The sequence below is a fragment of the Suncus etruscus genome, chromosome 14 (assembly GCF_024139225.1).
Source record: "Suncus etruscus isolate mSunEtr1 chromosome 14, mSunEtr1.pri.cur, whole genome shotgun sequence".
NCBI lineage: Eukaryota > Metazoa > Chordata > Mammalia > Eulipotyphla > Soricidae > Suncus > Suncus etruscus.
In genome coordinates, this window is record NC_064861.1 from 56,219,343 (window position 1) to 56,238,168 (window position 18,826).

The window sequence follows — 18,826 nt, forward strand, 5'->3', positions numbered from 1 at the left end:
AAATTGACCTATTATGTTATGATGATGTCAATTGAAAATGTATAACTTTTCATTTAATGAGTATATTAAAGAAAAAAATTAAAACAAAATTAAAAATAGACCTCATTATGGAAGACATTATTATTTAGATATCAAGCATTGTATGCCAAACTTGTTCTTATCTTTAAAGTAGAAACAGTATAATGCTGTTTGGAAGATTTATGTATTTTTAGATATTTCTTACAGTAAACTACAGTGGCTTTTCTTAAGTTAATACTCCAGTAGATTTTAATCCACATCCAATTTAGGAACCTTTGGGAATCACCAAAAAACAACTAGTCACCAAAAGCATTCTTCACTTTCATCAAAAGATACCTCGATCACTATCTGCATATCCTTTATGGTAGTTTCACCACTTCTTACTAAACAGAAGCGACATAATCCTCACCCCATCATACAGTTTGGAATCACAGCTGTTCCATGCATTCATAGCAGGTATAACAGCTGGAATTCTTTTGAGAGTGTTTATTTCAATCTTCACGATTCCCCGCCCATGTTTTCCTAAAGAATTTCAATTTTGCTCCTCATTCCAAATCAAACAAGACAAAAAATATAATCAAATCCATCATGATATGTTTTCCCTTTCTCACTTTGCATCTCCTTTGAAAGAGTAAAATCCTGCTGAATCATTTTAAATTCTCACCGAGATAAAGCAAGCCATAACCTCTAAATTATGTGAAAGAAATGCATTAGATCTATGATGGTTTGTCAGTCTGAACATTTTTTGTTATTTTCTATGTATGTGACATAATTTTTTTTTTGCTTTAATGAAAAGTAGAGCCATAAATGTGAATCAGTGGTGAGACATATGACTAGCAAGAGTGAGGGAGGGTTTGGCCCCAGAATCACAAATAATAACAATAACAAATGTAAATATAAAGATTTTAAATTTTACTTTGAGAGTCTTTTTTTATACAATGCTATAATGTAGACTGGCAGTGCCAAGAAAAATAAGTTAATCCATCCAAGTTAAAGTTATTACAACTATCAATCTGCTCTTTGTAATTGGCAAATTTTACTATTTTACTCCATGCTAAATTAATATGTGGTAATGCACAGAACCAAATTTTCTTCTCATTATCATGTATATGTATGTAATATTAAATTATGTGTTTCCACAAGATTGTTCTTAAAAAATCAAAACATATACTGGGAATGTATTTTAGTAGTAGACCACCTGCCTTACAGACATGAGATCCCAACTTTTCTTCCCAACACTATCTCCATTGCCAAATGCCATATCTGGTATTGCCAGGTGCAATCCCTGGCAGCTACAACAAACCACCATCATAACAAACAGCAAAGGAAATATGATGTTATTTTTAAATTATGGTATCGTATATATGCATCTCTAAGACATCCCACACGGTGTTTTATCAAATATTATTACTTTAAATACTGAAGTACAGAAAGTACTTCTCTGATGTTATCAGTATTTTTCAAGTACATTTGTTCTCTGCTTTGAATGCAGATTGAAAAATATTGTACCAGATCAGATCTATAGCATTAGAAGAAAAAATAAAAGAAATAAGTTAAAAGAATTAGTCTTAGAGTCTTAAAGTTTCTGGCCTCCATTCCCAGGCTGACTATCTGCCACATAAAATAGTTCATTCCAAAAGCCATTTTGGTGGGATTCATATAAAGGTATAAAGATGGAGAGAGTGGAATTAAGATGAAAATGTTTTTGTGAGGTGGATGGGGGAAAGGCAGAAGAGAGGAAATGAAAATGATTTCTTATGGGAAATGAAGGATAAAGGACTCGGGTTTTTCACTGTTGGAGAAAAGAAGCAAATTAGAATGAGCCCCATGGTGTTGTTTTACAATTGGAGTTCGCAAGAGAGGTGGACTAATGGTTTTCAATAAATATATTATGCATTAGTTTCCTAGGGCTACTGTAACAAGTTATCACAAGTTGGATAGCTAGAACATATCCAAATCCAAGGAATCCAAAACCAAGTTGTTGTTCAAACCAGGTGTATTTTACAAGAATCTTCTTAGCCCTTCCAGCACTATGGCCACTTGGTATGCCATGGATGTGGCAGCATAATTCCAAAGCTATGCCTCCAGTTAGCTAATGTCCTAATTTAACAAATTATATCAGCAAAGACCTTATTTCTAAATAAAGCCCACACTTAAGTGCTTGATGGTGAAAATTTTAAGATAACTATAAGTGTCTATGTGTATGTGCACACTCCTTTACCACACTTAGTTCTATCTCATATATTAGGAATCTGGGAATAGCAACAATCCAAATAATAATCAAAAGAATTTATACCCATACTTGATACTAAATACCATCCTCATATAGGGAACCTTGTCTATTTGTATAAATGACTAATTTCAGAATGATGTCAAAGTAGAAAATGAATCTTGTCTTGTTGAGCCAGAGATAAAAATGTACCGAAAGAAAATCAGAAGACATACTCAGCTTCAAGAGATTAGCATGGCCAGTTATGATATAAATATTAATATTCATCATGGCACAAAGGTATTGATAATGGGGAATTATGATTCATTAGGTTAAAAAATCTAAAAGTTCAAATTGATGTCAATAAATCCAAAAGCTTATAAATAGGAAGGAAAAGGGTTTTGTTCACTCAGATAATACCAAGTAATAAAAGCAAATAAATGACAGAAGGAAAAAATTACCCGTTATCGCCACCACAGCAATCATTCAGCTAAGAAAATTTGAAAAAATGCTACAATATGGGGAAAGTAATTTGATAAGGAACTAGATATATAATTAAGACCAGAATATTAGCTATTAAGGTATTATATTCCAAGAGTACAAAAGAAAAAAAACTTTATGTCAGAGACACACTGTATCTATCACTTCAAAGAGCTGTTTAAACTTTATAATCATCAAATGTAAAATCAATTTTAAAAATGTATACTACCTGATATAAAAAAATAAGCAGTCATTTGGGATAACACTACTGAAAATGTATATAATGAATTTATTTCAAGGAAACAAAAACTAGTCCAAAAAATGAACCCTATAAAATAAATGTTTTTAAATCATCAGACCTAAAGTTTAAAGAGAGAGAGAGAGAAAGAGAGAGAGAGAGAGAGAGAGAAACAATTTTTAGTGAAAAGACTAAAGAGACATAATTTCTTTATTTGATCCCTTTACTGTTAAGGGACATATTGGAGCAAATAGAAACTTGGATTGAAATTGGTGCATTCAACGATATGGCAACATCTGTTTACAAAATGTGATGGTTGTGTTGTGCTTGTGTGTCCAAATCGCAACTTATTCTCAGATGATTTAGGAATATTTGCAAATTGGTTATTCTCCATAAATAAAAATGACAAAGAAAAGTAATGTATTTTAAATTGATTTTTCTCCAAAAGAAGAGTTGACGATGTTTACCATAAAAGGATAGCTACAGGGTCAGAGAGATAGTTGAGGATCAGAGATCACTTGCTATCTATGTGGCTACAGCAGCTGAGAGCTAGGTTGCAGCCCCAACTCCATAGATGGTTTACCACCAGGGGTCACTCCTGAACACAAAGCCAGGAATAGTGCTGAAGCGCCTCTGGGTGTGGCCACCGATCAAATCAAAACAAAAGAAGTTCATTACAAAGAAAAGGTTGAATCTGAATGCCAAGAAAAAGAGGGGAATGAGAAAAAGCCAAAATTTTCAGAAAAAAAAAAAACTGAAAATCATTTTAAACTTTCACATTTTCCTTTTGGCAGACTGACTTCATAATCTCTTCAGTTAAAGACTCTGGAAAGCAGTGAAATTTGCTTTTTGAAAATATGTTTTACCCAGTCATCTCTTGACCTTCTACATTTCGATTATATATACATAGATTTGGTGGTGGAGATAGAAGCCTGCTTTTACAACTTCCACTCAAAAATCCAAGTCCAATTCAGTTTCTTGAGTCTTTAATCTTGGTTAATTCAGCACTTCAGCTGTTAAAATCATTCATTACTGGCTCAATCCATTTTTATTATTATTTAAGTTTCCTATGCATTGTTCTAACATGTTCAAAAATGATTATCTTCCTATTTAGGAAAATATGCAATATTTTGACAAATTTCTCCTTGCCCAACTTTTATTTTTGTTACTTACATTGCAAAGTATATTGACGTCAGAAGCATTTTTCTACTTTTGAAACAAAACACATTATTATAAATATGAAAAAGAACCATAGAGTCCACATGAACACACCTTCTCTAGAGATATTATCTAAGATTATTAAGGCGTTCTTAGAGAAGCCCATGGGAAGTAGAACAGATGTCTGGGTTTAAATCCAGCTCTTCCACTTAATGTGTGGCTTTGGAATAGTTCATATTCCCTCATTTTTTATTAAAAATAATGAGAGTAGGCAAGTAAATATCAGAATCAACACTGTACGGCTGTTAAAACTATCAGAAAATGTAATGCAGCTTCCAGGATTTTCAATATGGCATCATGTTTTCAATAACTCAACAGTGGAATAAATCTATCAGCTTAAGCACTACTTACATTTTGTTTCTTTTTAACCCATTTTAAATATTCTCTCTCTGTCTCTCTCTCTGTCTCTCTGTCTCTCTCTCTGTCTCTCTCTCTGTCTCTCTCTCTCTCTCTCTGTCTCTCTCTCTGTCTCTCTGTCTCTCTCTCTGTCTCTCTGTCTCTGTCTCTGTCTCTGTCTCTGTCTCTGTCTCTCTCTCTCTCTCTCTCTCTCTCTCTCTCTCTCTGTCTCTCTCGATTTTGGACCACATCCAGAAGCACTCAGTAGTTACTCCTGGCTCTGTGCTCAGAATTCGCTCCTGGCAGGCTCAGAGGACCAAATGGGGTACTGAAAATAGAACCCAATTCCCTCCGGTCTGGCGTGTGCAAGGCAAATGCCCTACTGCTGTGTTATTGCTCTAGCACCATAACTAAAATATTCTTACAAAAAAAATAAGTTTCACTTCAATAGAAACAATTGTGTCCTGAATTAAAAACTTAGAAAATTCATTTTAATGGGCAAGCATTATCATGTAAGTAATTCCTAGAATAATACTAGAAGAAACTCCAAAAGGAATGCTGTTGAACACTATGCCAAGTATTTTAAGTATAGTAATTGAACATTCCCAAGCATATCTTTTAAAGTAAGGCTTATTACACACACTATAAGATAGAAAAATAACATTTAGAGGAGGTAGTATTAATTTGATGAGCAGCAGGCAAGTTTGAAACCAAATAATTTAAGACTTTATTTTCACATTGAAGTTTTATTTTATTTGAATTTAGGTGTAAGTCTACAGAGAAAACACCTCTGACCCCCAGTATATACTAGAATTTTTTAATGTTTATGAATCAACTGTATGTTGAAGCAAATGAATATAAGATGTTAGGTATGTCAAGCTATAATTGCTGGGCTTAACTGAACAATATATATTGCAATAAACCAAAGCTACTTCAATATTTTTTAATTGCATAGCCTAGAACTGAACAGATGCCATTGAAAAAAACAGCTTCAATGATGGTAGTTTGAGATTCGCATGTAAAATGAGGCAAGCTTGCATGCCATTCTTTTTTGTTTTGTTTTGTTTAGTTTGGGGACCAAAACTAGTTCTGATTAGGCTCTGCATTCAAGGATCACTCCTGATTGTGCTTCGGTGGGAGAGCATATGGGGTGTCAAGTATTGAATTCAGGTCAGCTGCATTAAAGGCAAGTGGCTTAATGCTGTATTAAAGTGGGGGTACCCTCACATCCTTATGTGGCATGCGTGAATTCTCATCAAGTTCTGAAACTCACAGTCCTAATATAAAAGTTTATCTCTAGCTTCCCAATATGATATTTCTAAAATAATTTGGCTGCCATTTGGGCAAATTTATATGTGTGTGTTGTCTTGACAGCTTGTCAACTGGCAGACAGTTCCCGAACATCACATTCATTTCAATTTAATATTGGTAAATTTCTCAATTAGAATTCTATTTTTCACTTTCTGCAAAATGAAATCCCCCTGTCCTTGCTGGCATTCCTCAGGGCATACAGGTGCAGGTGTTGGCATTTCTGCAATAGCAAAGGAAGAAAAATGAAAGAAGGAAGGCAGGAAAGAAGCAGACTGAAAGAGAACTAAGGTAATGGGGAAGAAAGGAGATAGGAGCTGACCTTCATCCTGATATTCACCATCAGGAGAAATGAAAGGAATAATTCACATCTAACAATAAATAATGCAGCGACCCTGCTTTTTTTAACCAGCACGTCTAGAGTGAAAGAGAAACAGAATACCCAAATGTATAAAATTTTTTAAAAATGCAAAGTGGAAAATGGCATCATAAAGATAATTTTTATTTACATTATAGTAAAGGCTTACTTTTTCATTTATCTGATCATCACACAAGGAAAGCATGCTGGATATGACCAACTTTGCATTTTAAGTTTGAGTCTTCCTGGACTTAATAGATAGCCATTAATACATGACAGAACAAGGATTTAGAAATCCATCTTACTTCAGAACTCACAGTTTCAACGATGACACATCCCATGTAGTATTTGGAAGAGATACTACGGACTAAATACTGAAAATAACCCTGTAAATTATTTATATCATCTATTATTTTATGAATAAAAATACTTTAAATGAAAACATGCATATTTATAAGCACATTATATATTATTTTTTGAAACCTTTCTTCAGCTAAAACTGACTTTGCAGAAGTTTGGGTGATTTCATTTCTTTTTGTCTTTGGACCACACCTGGCTATGCTGAGAGCTTATTCCTGACTCATATGTTGTGTTGGAGTTTGAGCACTGGTGGACTATATTGAAAGATTTAGCCACTGCACTATTTTTCATTCCCTAAATGATTTTTCATTAGCAATGTATTCATCAGGCACATGATTAATATCCAGCAAATGAAGCCTCTAGACACATTTAACATACTTGACCATAAAATGTAGAAATCATAATAATGAAACAAAAAAGCATTCTTGTTCATTATTCATGAACGAATTATATTAAAGTCTTCTGTATACCATTGTATCCCCTTTCAGCACCTAGTTCTTGTCTAGAGTGATCAGTTCCAACTATCATTCTATCATTGTCACAGTGGACCATAATTAACCTAATTGCATTCACCACTCTTTGTGGCAACCCTGCTACCATCGACTGGTCCTTCTGTTCCTCATCTTTATTGTCTCTGGATATGATTACCATGCTATCTTTTATTTTTTCTGATATATCACAAATAAGTGAATTATTCAGTCTATTCTCTATCTCTGGTGCATTTCACTCAGAATAATAATCTCCATATCTATACATGAATAAGCAAATTTCATGACTCCATTTGTCCTAACAGCTGTGTAGTATTTCATTGTATAGATGTACCACAGTTTCTTTAGCCACTCATCTGTTCTTTGGCACTTGGGTTGTTTCCAGATTCAGGCTATTGTAAATAGTGCTATGATGAACATAGAAATGAAGAGTTTTTCCTGTATGGTGGGGTTTTGGGGGGAGTTCCTATAGTGTATATTCCTAGCAATGGTATTGCTGATCATATGGAAGCCATTTTCTAGTTTTCTTAGGAATATCCATATTGTTTTTCCCAAAAGGCTGGACCAGTCTAGATTCCCATCAGCAGTAAAGGAGTCCTTTTCAGAGAATCCTTTTGATTCACTCCTCTGCTTGTTCTGTTCACCTGTTTGTAATCTATATGATTTTGCTATGTAGTACACATTCTCTCTTTTCTTGAGATTTTTGGATTACACTTAATGGTATGCAGGTGCCATTATTTCTGTGCTCAGGAGTGACCTCTTGTGGTGCTAAAGGAGACCACGTATGGTTGCAGGGGATTAAAACTGGGGTCAGTTACATGTGAGTCAAGCACTTAATAATTCCAGTACTATCTCTCCAGTCCAATATTCTTGTAGGTTGTATTCAAATACACTGTGAAATTAGCATAGATAGAATCTTCACAAGAATGACTTTTGACATCTTGCATATTTTATTGGTCTGGTAAGCAAGAATTTTACAATACTTTTACACTGTTACGTCTGAATCCATAGTCAAGGTCTGAGGATTGAGAGGCAAAATCTGCCATAGAAAGGTGGAGAAGAGGAGAAAGTAATCATGCTTTAATATATATGCTTCTCTGTAAAATGTGATGATATTTGATGGCTCAGAAAAAGTAGGGGGGAAAGATTATGGCTGAAAGCAGACTTGCTAAAAGATTTAGTTAAAGACCAGTGATGACCATGACACAGAAACTTCTTTGGAAACTAGTTTTCTAATCCACTCTAGACTGAATAGATAAACTCAATCCAATATCTGGCTGACTACAGACCTAGACAATTTCCTATTTCTCTATGCTCTGCATGTGAATATACACAAACAAATAATTAAACATCAAGCAAATATCAATAGGATTAGTCTGGCATGTTGGAACAAATCTTGATAAATCCGCCTCAGTAACAATAGTAGAACTACAAGTCTATGAGAGGAATACAAATTCAGCCTATTGAAGTACTGTCGTGTAAGGGGAGATATTTTAATAGAATTGCTTCGTCAGTTCCTATTACTAAGGGACTAAAGCTATTGAGCTGTGGAACTTCGGCCAAAATGGGGGATTTGGAAATGCAAATTAGAGATAAGATGGTAATAAATGTCTTTTCTTCAGCAACACACCATCCCAGATGCCAGGAGCTATTTTAAAGATGATTCTTAATAGTTCTGTGAAATTGGAAGCATACATACCTAAAATGGACATCTCTGGCACAGTAGCATGATAGGGTCCATTAAGAAACTCTGGTGCATTGTCGTTGATGTCTTGAACTTTAATAATAAATTCAGAAGGAGGCTCAAGAGGCTTGTTCGTCTCCCAGTCCACTGCCTGAGCTGTTAAGGTGTACTCAGCCTTTTCCTCTCGGTCAAGTCTTTTTATAGCATGGATATCTCCTGTTAGGTCATTTATCTGAAAGATTGTCCCAGCTCCATCACCTGATAGGATATACTTGATTTTTTTGCTCCCAGGATCCAGGTCTGTGTGTAGCTAAAATGAAAAGGGGCACTGGTTAGTGATGGGGGGCAATCTGTAAAACTATGTCTTAACCTGCTTGCTTGCACCTAAACTTAATTTTTTTTCCCCTACGTTACTTGTCAAGTCATCAATTTTCTGGTAACGGTAGATGTGTAAAAGTCTATGCAACTAAATGCTTGTCGATCAAACTATAATGAAATTCATATAAATAAGTTAGAATAAGTTAGAACAGTTTTTAAAAGATTCTGAGCTGTTTTGTATAAACTGACATGCCTTTACAATGATGAAAAGATCAGGGGGGAAAACATAAAAATATTCTCTTTCATTTATTAAAACATTTATTTAAAGTTACGATTCTTAGTTGCCTTTTATAGATCTTTGAGTCAAGGACTAAGTGAATTACGTCTTGTGTGGTAATTCTCTAAATAGTTTCAATAGACAATGAGTTTAAATATTTTGTGTGTAACATGAGAAAAATGGGAGTCAACAAGGCATATAATAACCTCTCCAAGGTTCTTTCTTATTGAAGGGTCTAAAGTAGTAGACCCAGAATTCAACTCAAAAAATGCCTAAGAAAAAGAAAAGCATTTCTAGAGCTTTTCTCTAGAAAACTAGATAGACTGAGCACATGTATTTGCATACATGAGACCACAGTTCAATAACAAGTACCTTGGTCCCCTGAGCACTACTAGGAGTGATGAGCTAGGAGTACTAAACACTGCCAGATTAAGGCTCCAACACCAAAACAAATTCAAAAATAAATCATTTCCAGTAATTTAAGATCTGATATGTTTGTAGGGCTTTCTGAAATTGTGATTCATTTATTATCTGGCTCAGGAAAAGTATTCCGTTTCACAATGAGATAAGTATATGAGAAGAGTACAGTCCTATTTCAGTAAAGGTATTAATTTGCAAAATGAAATCAAGGTACAGGACCAAAGCAACAAAAGTATATTGAACACTTATTCTTCCAGAAATGTTTGGGTAGAAACAGTAAACAAAGAATGGCATTAAGATGTTCAGTTTTTTCTTAAGAGAAAGGACTCTTACAATAAATGCTGTTTTTTCCTTACATTATGTTGATTCTTGGAAAAACTAAAATAAAACAAGAACATATTTTTTCAGTTTGCATTTAAAAAATAATGGAATTATATTGCCAAAGGACAGCTTAAATGCACATATTTTCACTTTAACTCACTTACATGTCAATATAGTTTCTATTATTGCACATGAGATTTCTAATACGTATTTCTTTTTTAAAAAATTATCTTATGGAAAGAAACTCCCAGAAACTCAAAATAGATTATGTTCTACTGGGAATCACTTTTATTCAGAACAGGCTTGATAGCTTTCTTCATCAATGTATATTGTATTTAGCATTTAATAAATGAAAAAAATATTTTTAAAAGGGCAAAAGATAGCAAAAAGTTTTCTACTTTACTTCTGAACATTTTTAAAAGTTAAAGGAGATTATATCAAATATTTATTGTATCACAAAATGTATCCCTTTAATTCATTGTGTTAAATTTATTAACAGGAACAAATATTGAAATGTCACTTTACCTTAATGAATGTGGTATTATAATTCATTAATGTGATATTAATCCTAATTTATGATCTCCATTTAGACACATTTTTAACATTTTCATTAGCATTTTTATTTAAAAATAAAATTTGATTAATATATCATTTATGGAGTTTTCCATTTATGGATAAGACCTTCCTGAGACTTAAAAGGTGTCACTCATAATATTTTTGCTCTTAAAGTTAAGTCATTTAAAATGATATCATGTATATAAACTTATGTGTCATATTTTTTATACTTATTATTATCCTCTATCTGTAAAATTTAAATTCTATTGAAGTCCTTCAAAAAATCAAAACAGAGAGTTAAGATTCAAGTCTTTTTTTTTTTTTTTTTTTTTTTTTTTTTGGTTTTTGGGCCACACCCGGTGGTGCTCAGGGGTTACTCCTGGCTGTCTGCTCAGAAATAGCTCCTGGCAGGCACGGGGGACCATATGGGACACCGGGATTTGAAACAAACACCTTTGGTCCTGGATCTGCTGCTTGCAAGGCAAACGCCGCTGTGCTCTCTCTCCAGGCCCAAGATTCAAGTCTTATTAATTACAGTAAATTCGGAAACAAAAACATTTAGCACTTTATGAGGATCCAGTAACTTTGCCAATAGATGGTGAATAAAAAATCTCTACAAAATTAACTTAACTTAGCTAATCTAAGAAAGAGAGAAGATAGAAGTGGGTTTATTAAAAATTCAATAGATAAATCCATTTCAATTCCATATCATTTCAACTATATAGAGCTTCTGAAAATATTGTGATAAATTCTGCTGCAACCTGAGTAAAATAAGTTCTCAAAATTCTACCCTGTAGAAAAAAAAGAGAAGGGATGGCTTACTTAGAAAATAGTGCTTTTTCCACTGCTAGAAATTCATATTTAATAAATATCATTAAAAGTCAGCTCCTAAACAAATGGACCTGCAACTTCTTTCTTTCTCTTCAATACACTGGTTCTATACATTTGTCCATGCCAGCAATCTCTCTGCAGATCACTGTGCCAAAGATATTTCAAATGCACAAATGAATGGTTCACACATCATGCATCATCTGGAAGTGTGAGGAGCACATCTCCCAAGGGTTCCTACTGCTAATTATTGCTAGATATGGACGACACACAAATTGGCTCAGGGTGTTAAGACTTCTTGGCCTTACTATTGTACACAAAGACTCCATCCCTTCTTTTATTAAATGTTCACAAAACATGTTCTAACCAACACAGAAATTGTCTCTTCCCTTACAACTCTATACAGATTAGTGAGAGATAAGCACACAAAAAATTAGGGGAAGTATATTTCATTATTACTAATACTACTAATATAATTATTACTATACCATTAATTATTTTGAATATTTGTTTGGTGACTATTTTACATATACACTTTTATATTCCACACTTTTACATTTCTACATTCCACATTCTATATTTTTACATATTCTAGTGCTATAATTGTGGAAATAACGAGAGATCCTTTCTTCACCAGAGAAACAAGAGATTTTCATAGAACTAGACCATACAGCACATAGCAATCTTAAAAGCATAATCTTTAGGATAAATACATGGGATTTGAATAACTGCTTTAAAAGCTCTTTTATAGAAAAGACTATGAAAATGCTATGAAAACATCTGGATATTTTAACTGACCTCAGAAAGTGGAGTACAGAGAGATAATAGGTTTCTCCCAAGAAGTAATGGCTGAAACTTCAGCTCTCAACAAGAGGAGCAGTAACAGGCCTGAGTAATAATCCAGAGACAAGAATGAACATGTAAGAGAAATAAAATACAATTTAAGAAGGCTAATGCAAGTTAAGGATAAAGGAATTGGCAAGAAAAGAGAAAAGAAAGCAAGAGCTAGGTTAGGTGGTATTTCAAAGTCAATATAAAAGTTTGGATGTGGCATTAAAAGCAACCAGCATCCACAAACATGAAGTTTCAGTGGTGAGCCTGACATCATAATTTAGTTCATAGTTTAGTAGCATCACTGCAGTGGTGAGTGTCTCAAAGCAGAAATGCTAGAGACGGGGGAGGGGGCCGAGAGGAGAGAGATGCCAATTCTCAAAACAGCTTTGATTATGGGTCTCAAGCACAACCCTGCATCTGTGATCTTTCACATTCACAATTCACAGACACAATTCCCCTCCCACGAGTCACCCAGCACAGCCGGCTTGGAGCAGCAGGGTTGTGGGTACAGTGAAGGATTCCAGTCCTTCACACTAGGTCTCTGAATTCAGGCAATCATAATAAGGTTGCCACAAAATTGAGCTGAATTTTGAGGATCTGTATAATTATATCCTCACCATCTACCATAATTTGCATAATACTTCCCAATTAAAATAAATTTATACTATAAAAGTCAAGAGAAGTATTTGCATGCATGCTTGCCTTTATCTTCCTAGAGCCTGTTATAGTATTGGACCTTCAATTGGTGTGGAGGTAGGGGGAGAGGTAGGTAAATATTGAGGAAGAAAAATAAAGGAATATTTCTCATTTTATGTTCAAAACAAGGATTTTATTTTAAAAGAGAGCAAAGGAGTTGGGGAGGGTGGGCCATACCCATTGTGCTCAGAACTTACTTTTAGCTCTGTGCCCAGGAGTTGCCCCTATCAGTGACTGAGGGACTCCTGAGCACAGTCAAAAGTAAGTGCTTGACATGTGGGATGTGGGGGTCAATACCAGGTTATTCACATGCAAGGCAAGTGCTCTACCCATTGGACTAAAAACTATCCACTCAAAGATAGTCCCTGGGGTCTCCAGAACAAGTAGAAATCATAATAACCAATATAAGAATAATATAATATATATAATATAAGAATATAGGAATAATACATGAATTCAGAAGGCAGAAAAATGTATGGAGAGGTCATGGATGAATAATATGTGCATATCTGATGATAATTATCCAAGAGACTTTATTGTTTTTTAGCATAAGATTACAAAGGTCTTCAATATCAATCACCCTTATCTTTCAAAAGGCATGCTGGAGGAAAAAATGGCATACATTTCTTTTCCACCTTCTCACAGAATCCTGAAGGACACTAAGGTCATCCTAAGATAATAAAGTCCTGAAAATGAATTTTTCCTTTATTTTTATACTAAATGTAATCAGCCTGGGTCATTCTGCTCATTACCATTTACTTCTAGAATGAATAATGTAGAGAAGACTCAGTAAGTATAGGGGAAATTGTTCCCTCCTCTGAAAATTAAATCACTCAGGCATTTGAATTTGAAGATTCCACTTTACAAAGAAGGATGTTCTAGAGAAATTTCTTAAATGTCCACTCTTCCTCTAGACAAATATCTAAATTATCAGAAGAGACTCCTGCACCTTTTTACAACCTAATGTAGCAGGGATCTTTGCAAGATGGATCTCTGTCACTCACTGATCCCATTGATTCATGAATCTGCTCAGTCCTGAAGAAGACAGTAAGCTTATCATTCCTGTATCAATCTATTAGCAAATGGACTGATAATGGAATACTTAAGCATAAACATTCAATACCAAAGCAATTTAAACCGAGACCTTGACAGAACATAAGTGCTTGGCCTCAATCTCCAAGATCATAAAAAGGCAGGTTTCAGTCTGGATTAGGCATAAAGCCAGAGTCCCAGGAGAGTGAAGAGCAAACAATGAGAAAGACTCACAATTAGTGTCATATTGCAAAAGTGTCTACCCCTGAGGAATAGAAGTTAAGATTTGAAATCTGTTTCTTTAACTTATAGTTCTGCCATCTTGGACATCATAGAATATCTCACCAAAAAGCTGAGCAAATATCAAATGATCCACTCAAGCAGAATTTGGTTTTATCATTGCTCTTCAAGCAGAACAAGACATCTATTCATTATTGGTGCTAAAGACAAACAGCAATATGAAAGCCAGGGTGCAAACAGTATGGGGTCATAATGGTCTATATAACTGACAAGATGCTTTTTTACTTTGAAACAGTTTGTCTCTACAATAAAACTTCATAACTTCATTGTATCTTTCACTCATTCTTAAGTTTCAAAGACAAATTACATCAGAAATCGAAAGTTAGGTAGTAGACATAAAAATATTCCAGCCTTTAAAACAAAACAAAACAAAACAAAACAAAAACAGCCTTTTATAGCAAGATTACAATGGAACTATGTAGTTACTTTGGCCATCAAGTTAAGAAAATAAAACTTCAGTGAAATAATAATAGTTCCCCAGCAAGTTCTAATTACCAAGAAATGCTTGAATATGTCTTAGTACATGCAATAAGAAAGAAGAAACAATTCTTCATGAAAAGAATAGAACACAGCCTCCCACACTGCCAAGGATCTCTGTGATACAAAACATAAATAAAATAAAAGAGAGAGAGTTTTCTCAGGTTTTCCCGTTGGTAAAATGTGCAGCATCTTGGTGCCTCAGACATGAGTTCTCTGCATTGTATGTGAGCTGCTAGAGTGAGTATTGAACAGATTGACCTGCCTATGCAGACTGCTGCCTAGAGAAACAAAAAACTGGAAGCATGACTGAATGAACTGCTGTTTACAACTGCAGGGGTCTAGAAATACAGTCAGTGTATGAAATATGTTGCTTGTGCTACTCTGCTAAATGGTAAACACAACAAAGGCCAAGCCTCTAGGTACCTTATTCAACACTCATTCCAACAAGCATTGTATTTGGCACAAAGTAAATGCTCATTAAAGTCTTTTGAGGGTGGGTATCTATACAATTCCTATATAATGTCCTACAAATTTTTGGTAATTTTACATAGATGACTGGCTCTGGTTCAATAAATACACTAACTTTCTCAAGCTCACACAGTTAACAAATGACAGAATCAAATGTAGCCAAGGAAATCAGATTAAAGGACATCGACTAACATAATTCTATAGTGACCCTCAGGAGAGAGAATTTTTCTATTTGTCTTCAAATGGCAATAGAGAATTAAGAAGATAAATTAAGAAGTTATGATGACATCATACAGCAGAGTCAAATTTTGTGAACCAATTCACTCTACAAAACTTTGAAACAGAAAAGACATAGACTGAGGGTAGACTTAGATGATAAGAATACAAATAAAAAATATTGACCAGAGGATGCAGACTATTTCCCAAGAGACTTCCCAAGCCAACATTCATGACCGGGCAGATTCTGCTAGTAACTTCAGTCTGGACCACAACTATATACATGGTTAGAAACATGATGTGTCAGCCCCATAGCAAATCCATTTCTCTGACCCAGACTGAAGCAAAGAAAGTTACCAAGCCTATTTTTAAAGTAACACATTGATGATAACATGTCAAATATTTAAGTTTAAGGCTGAGCGGAATTACTCTTTATATCAGGATTCAGGTAAAAATGAAGCCAAGTCATACTTCAAAGACAAGAAACAGATAGTTTCATTCTATAGGAATGGCATAGCAAAACCATCCTTTTTTAAAAAAAAATTATTGCAATCATTGTGATTTACAAAGTCCATTATAGTTGGATTCAAGGCATACAGTGACAGTAAATAGGGCCGTTTCCACCACCAGTACTGATCTCCCTTCACCAAAGTTCCCAGCATGCATCCTATCATCCTATCAGCTCTGCGAAAATATCTTAAGCATAAATCCATCTTGCAACAAGGGTCTTCATAATAATCCAGGAATGCTTAAGTTTATATTCTCAGACTTCCTTTCTCCCTTTATGTATTAAGGTGAAGATTCCAGTAGCTAGCTAAGCAACCATTAAAAAAATAAGTAAAAGGCAATGCATGCCTTGTATTGACTACTTCTTTCCTTATGTAAGCTGCTAAAAGCTTGGTTAATATATTAAATCTTGTAGACTGGGAAGTCAATAGTTTCCCTAATGCAACCAAAAATTTATAGAGTGTTAGTTTCAATTATGGGACCTAGAATGAGTCTAATAATATACAGAGTTCATTGGAATAAACTGTAAGATACCATGAATTTGCTGACCTTTCCAAACACAGTTTTTTTCTTTAATTTGTTTTTAATTTTAAACTTTAATAGGGGTTAATCCAGCACCACCAATAATAAGAGCAGAGCTACTCACAGTGATATTAAACCTAGAAGTATGTACCTGATAGGTTGCTGGTAATTCAATGCTCACTTAAGTCCAGTGTTTCAAGCTCAAGGCTAAACTTTGCATTCTGGGGGAGGGAGGCAGCAGAATATGGAGTGCTGGTATTGAATTCAATACCTTTCATGTGCTAGATATATGCTATACTACTTAAGATAAACTCCCATTTATTCAATAGTTTTTGGTTTGGGGAAACACCAGCACTCAGAATTACTCAGGGCTTTACACTCACAAATTACCTCCTGGCAGGCTCAGGGGCCACATAGAAAGCCAGAAATTTAACCTAGGGCAACTATGTGCAAGGCAAATGCCAGACATGCTGTGTTATTGCTCTGGCCCCTCATTTTTTAATTGTTTTATTGAGATCATTTTGAGTTACAAATCTTTCACAGTTGTATTTTAGACATATACTGACAGTGAATTGGGGCCATTCCCACCACCAGTGTTGACCTCCCTCCACCATAGTTTCTCACATATATCTCATACCTCCACCTTGAGCCCTCAGGACTATTAATGTAACAGGTCCATTTTGTGTTTAGCTTGTTGTAGTTTAGGTCTCTTGATTCTATTGTCATTGATTTTGGCTTGGGCATTTAGATCTGATCTTTTGTTGTTGCTGTAGTTTCACTCAATGCTCCTGAGAACACTTGGCTCCTTGTGGCCCCTAAATTTTTATATGTACTTTAAGAATGCTTTAATGACTGCTTTAAAATATGTAAGCTAGGGGCTGGTGAGGTAGTGCTAGAGGTAAGGTGTCTGCCTTGCAAGCGCTAGCCAAGGAAGGACCTCAGTTCTATCTCCCGGTGTCCCATATGGTTCCACCAAGCCAGGGGCCAGGAGTAACCCCTGAGCATCAAACGGGTGTGGCCCAAAAAAACAAACAAAAAATATGTAAGCTAGGGGTCATGAGGATACCTGGAGATACTAGTGGAGGAATATTGACACTGGTGGAGGAATGTTGACACTGGTGGTGGGATTAATCTAGAATATTATATGCCTGGAACTCAATAATGAATAACTTTTAAGTAATGGTGACTTAATAGAAAACTCAAAGTAGTAGGATGAGGAGGTGGTGGAGTAAAATTAATAGTAAGCAACCTTTCAGAGTTTTAATAAATATACTTGATCTTAGCCAAAAGGCCAGAACGCAATAGGATTTCAATAAGTAAAATATGAGTGAACTAAGCCTCCACAATATCATCGAGAAAGTAATATATTTAAAGAATAATAAATTTTTAGATATAGGTATTTTTTCGAAGTTGAAGAAAGGTTTGAGCCAAACCTTGTGGCTTACTCCTAGCTCTGAGTTTAGGGATTCAAGGCACCATATAGAATGCTGAAGATTAAATGGGACCCAAGCACATACAACACAAGTGCATTTCCTGCTGTACTATCTCTTGGCCTCTAAGATATTACAATAATAAATTTTATAAATATGAAACTGAAAAATGCATTTAAAAACATTATGAGTAAGAATTTAACAGCAACATAGTTTGTAGCAGAAATAAGAATGTCATTTTTTCTTTAAATGATACATGCAGAATATGGGCCTAAACTTTTCTTTGGGCATGTCACTAATTCAGGTTTGGAACTTATTCAACATACCATGAATACTAATAATGAATAGATCCCAAGATTCTTATCATTTTATTTTTAACTTTTATTAAGCTATAATGGACAGATGAAATTTTAAGATAATTAAATAATAAACCACATCTGTTTCTTTTTGTTCAGTAGGTGAAAAAAGGGGGGTGGTAGGCTATGTATATTGGATCACTGAATCTACAAAAGTGTTTTGTAGACTGTGTGTTAAATGTAAACGTGTAGCAATTATTAGAGATGCAGCGCAAAATAAGGAGCAGATGAATATATTGATAAATTCGTTGAAACGAGAATTAAGAAGGGGAGAATAGAGGTCGAAGCAGTAGAGCAGCAGTAGGGCGCTTGCCTTGCATGAGGCTAATCCAGGACGACCTTGAAGAGATTCTTGGAGTTTCGTAAGGTCCCCCAAGCCTGGAGTAATTTCTGAGTGCATAGCCAGGAGTAACCCCTGAGCATCACCGGGTGTGACCCAAATAAACAAAAACAAAAAAAAAAGAAAGGGAGAATTATTTTAATGGAGAAAAGAAATGAACCATGGGATGGCTGACTAAATCAAATTCTCCATTCTGTCATGGAAGCCCAATACATATTAAACATTATGA

General features: G+C 34.8%; 1 protein-coding gene across 1 annotated transcript in view; it reads right to left on the bottom strand.

Moving 5' to 3' along the window:
- Positions 1 to 18,826, bottom strand: part of CDH8 (cadherin 8) — a 462,580-nt gene that overhangs the window by 293,435 nt on the left and 150,319 nt on the right. Inside the window, exon 3 of the mRNA XM_049786831.1 lies at positions 8,713 to 9,007. Coding sequence (XP_049642788.1) covers positions 8,713 to 9,007 — 295 coding nt within the window. The remainder of the gene's footprint in view (positions 1 to 8,712; positions 9,008 to 18,826) is intronic.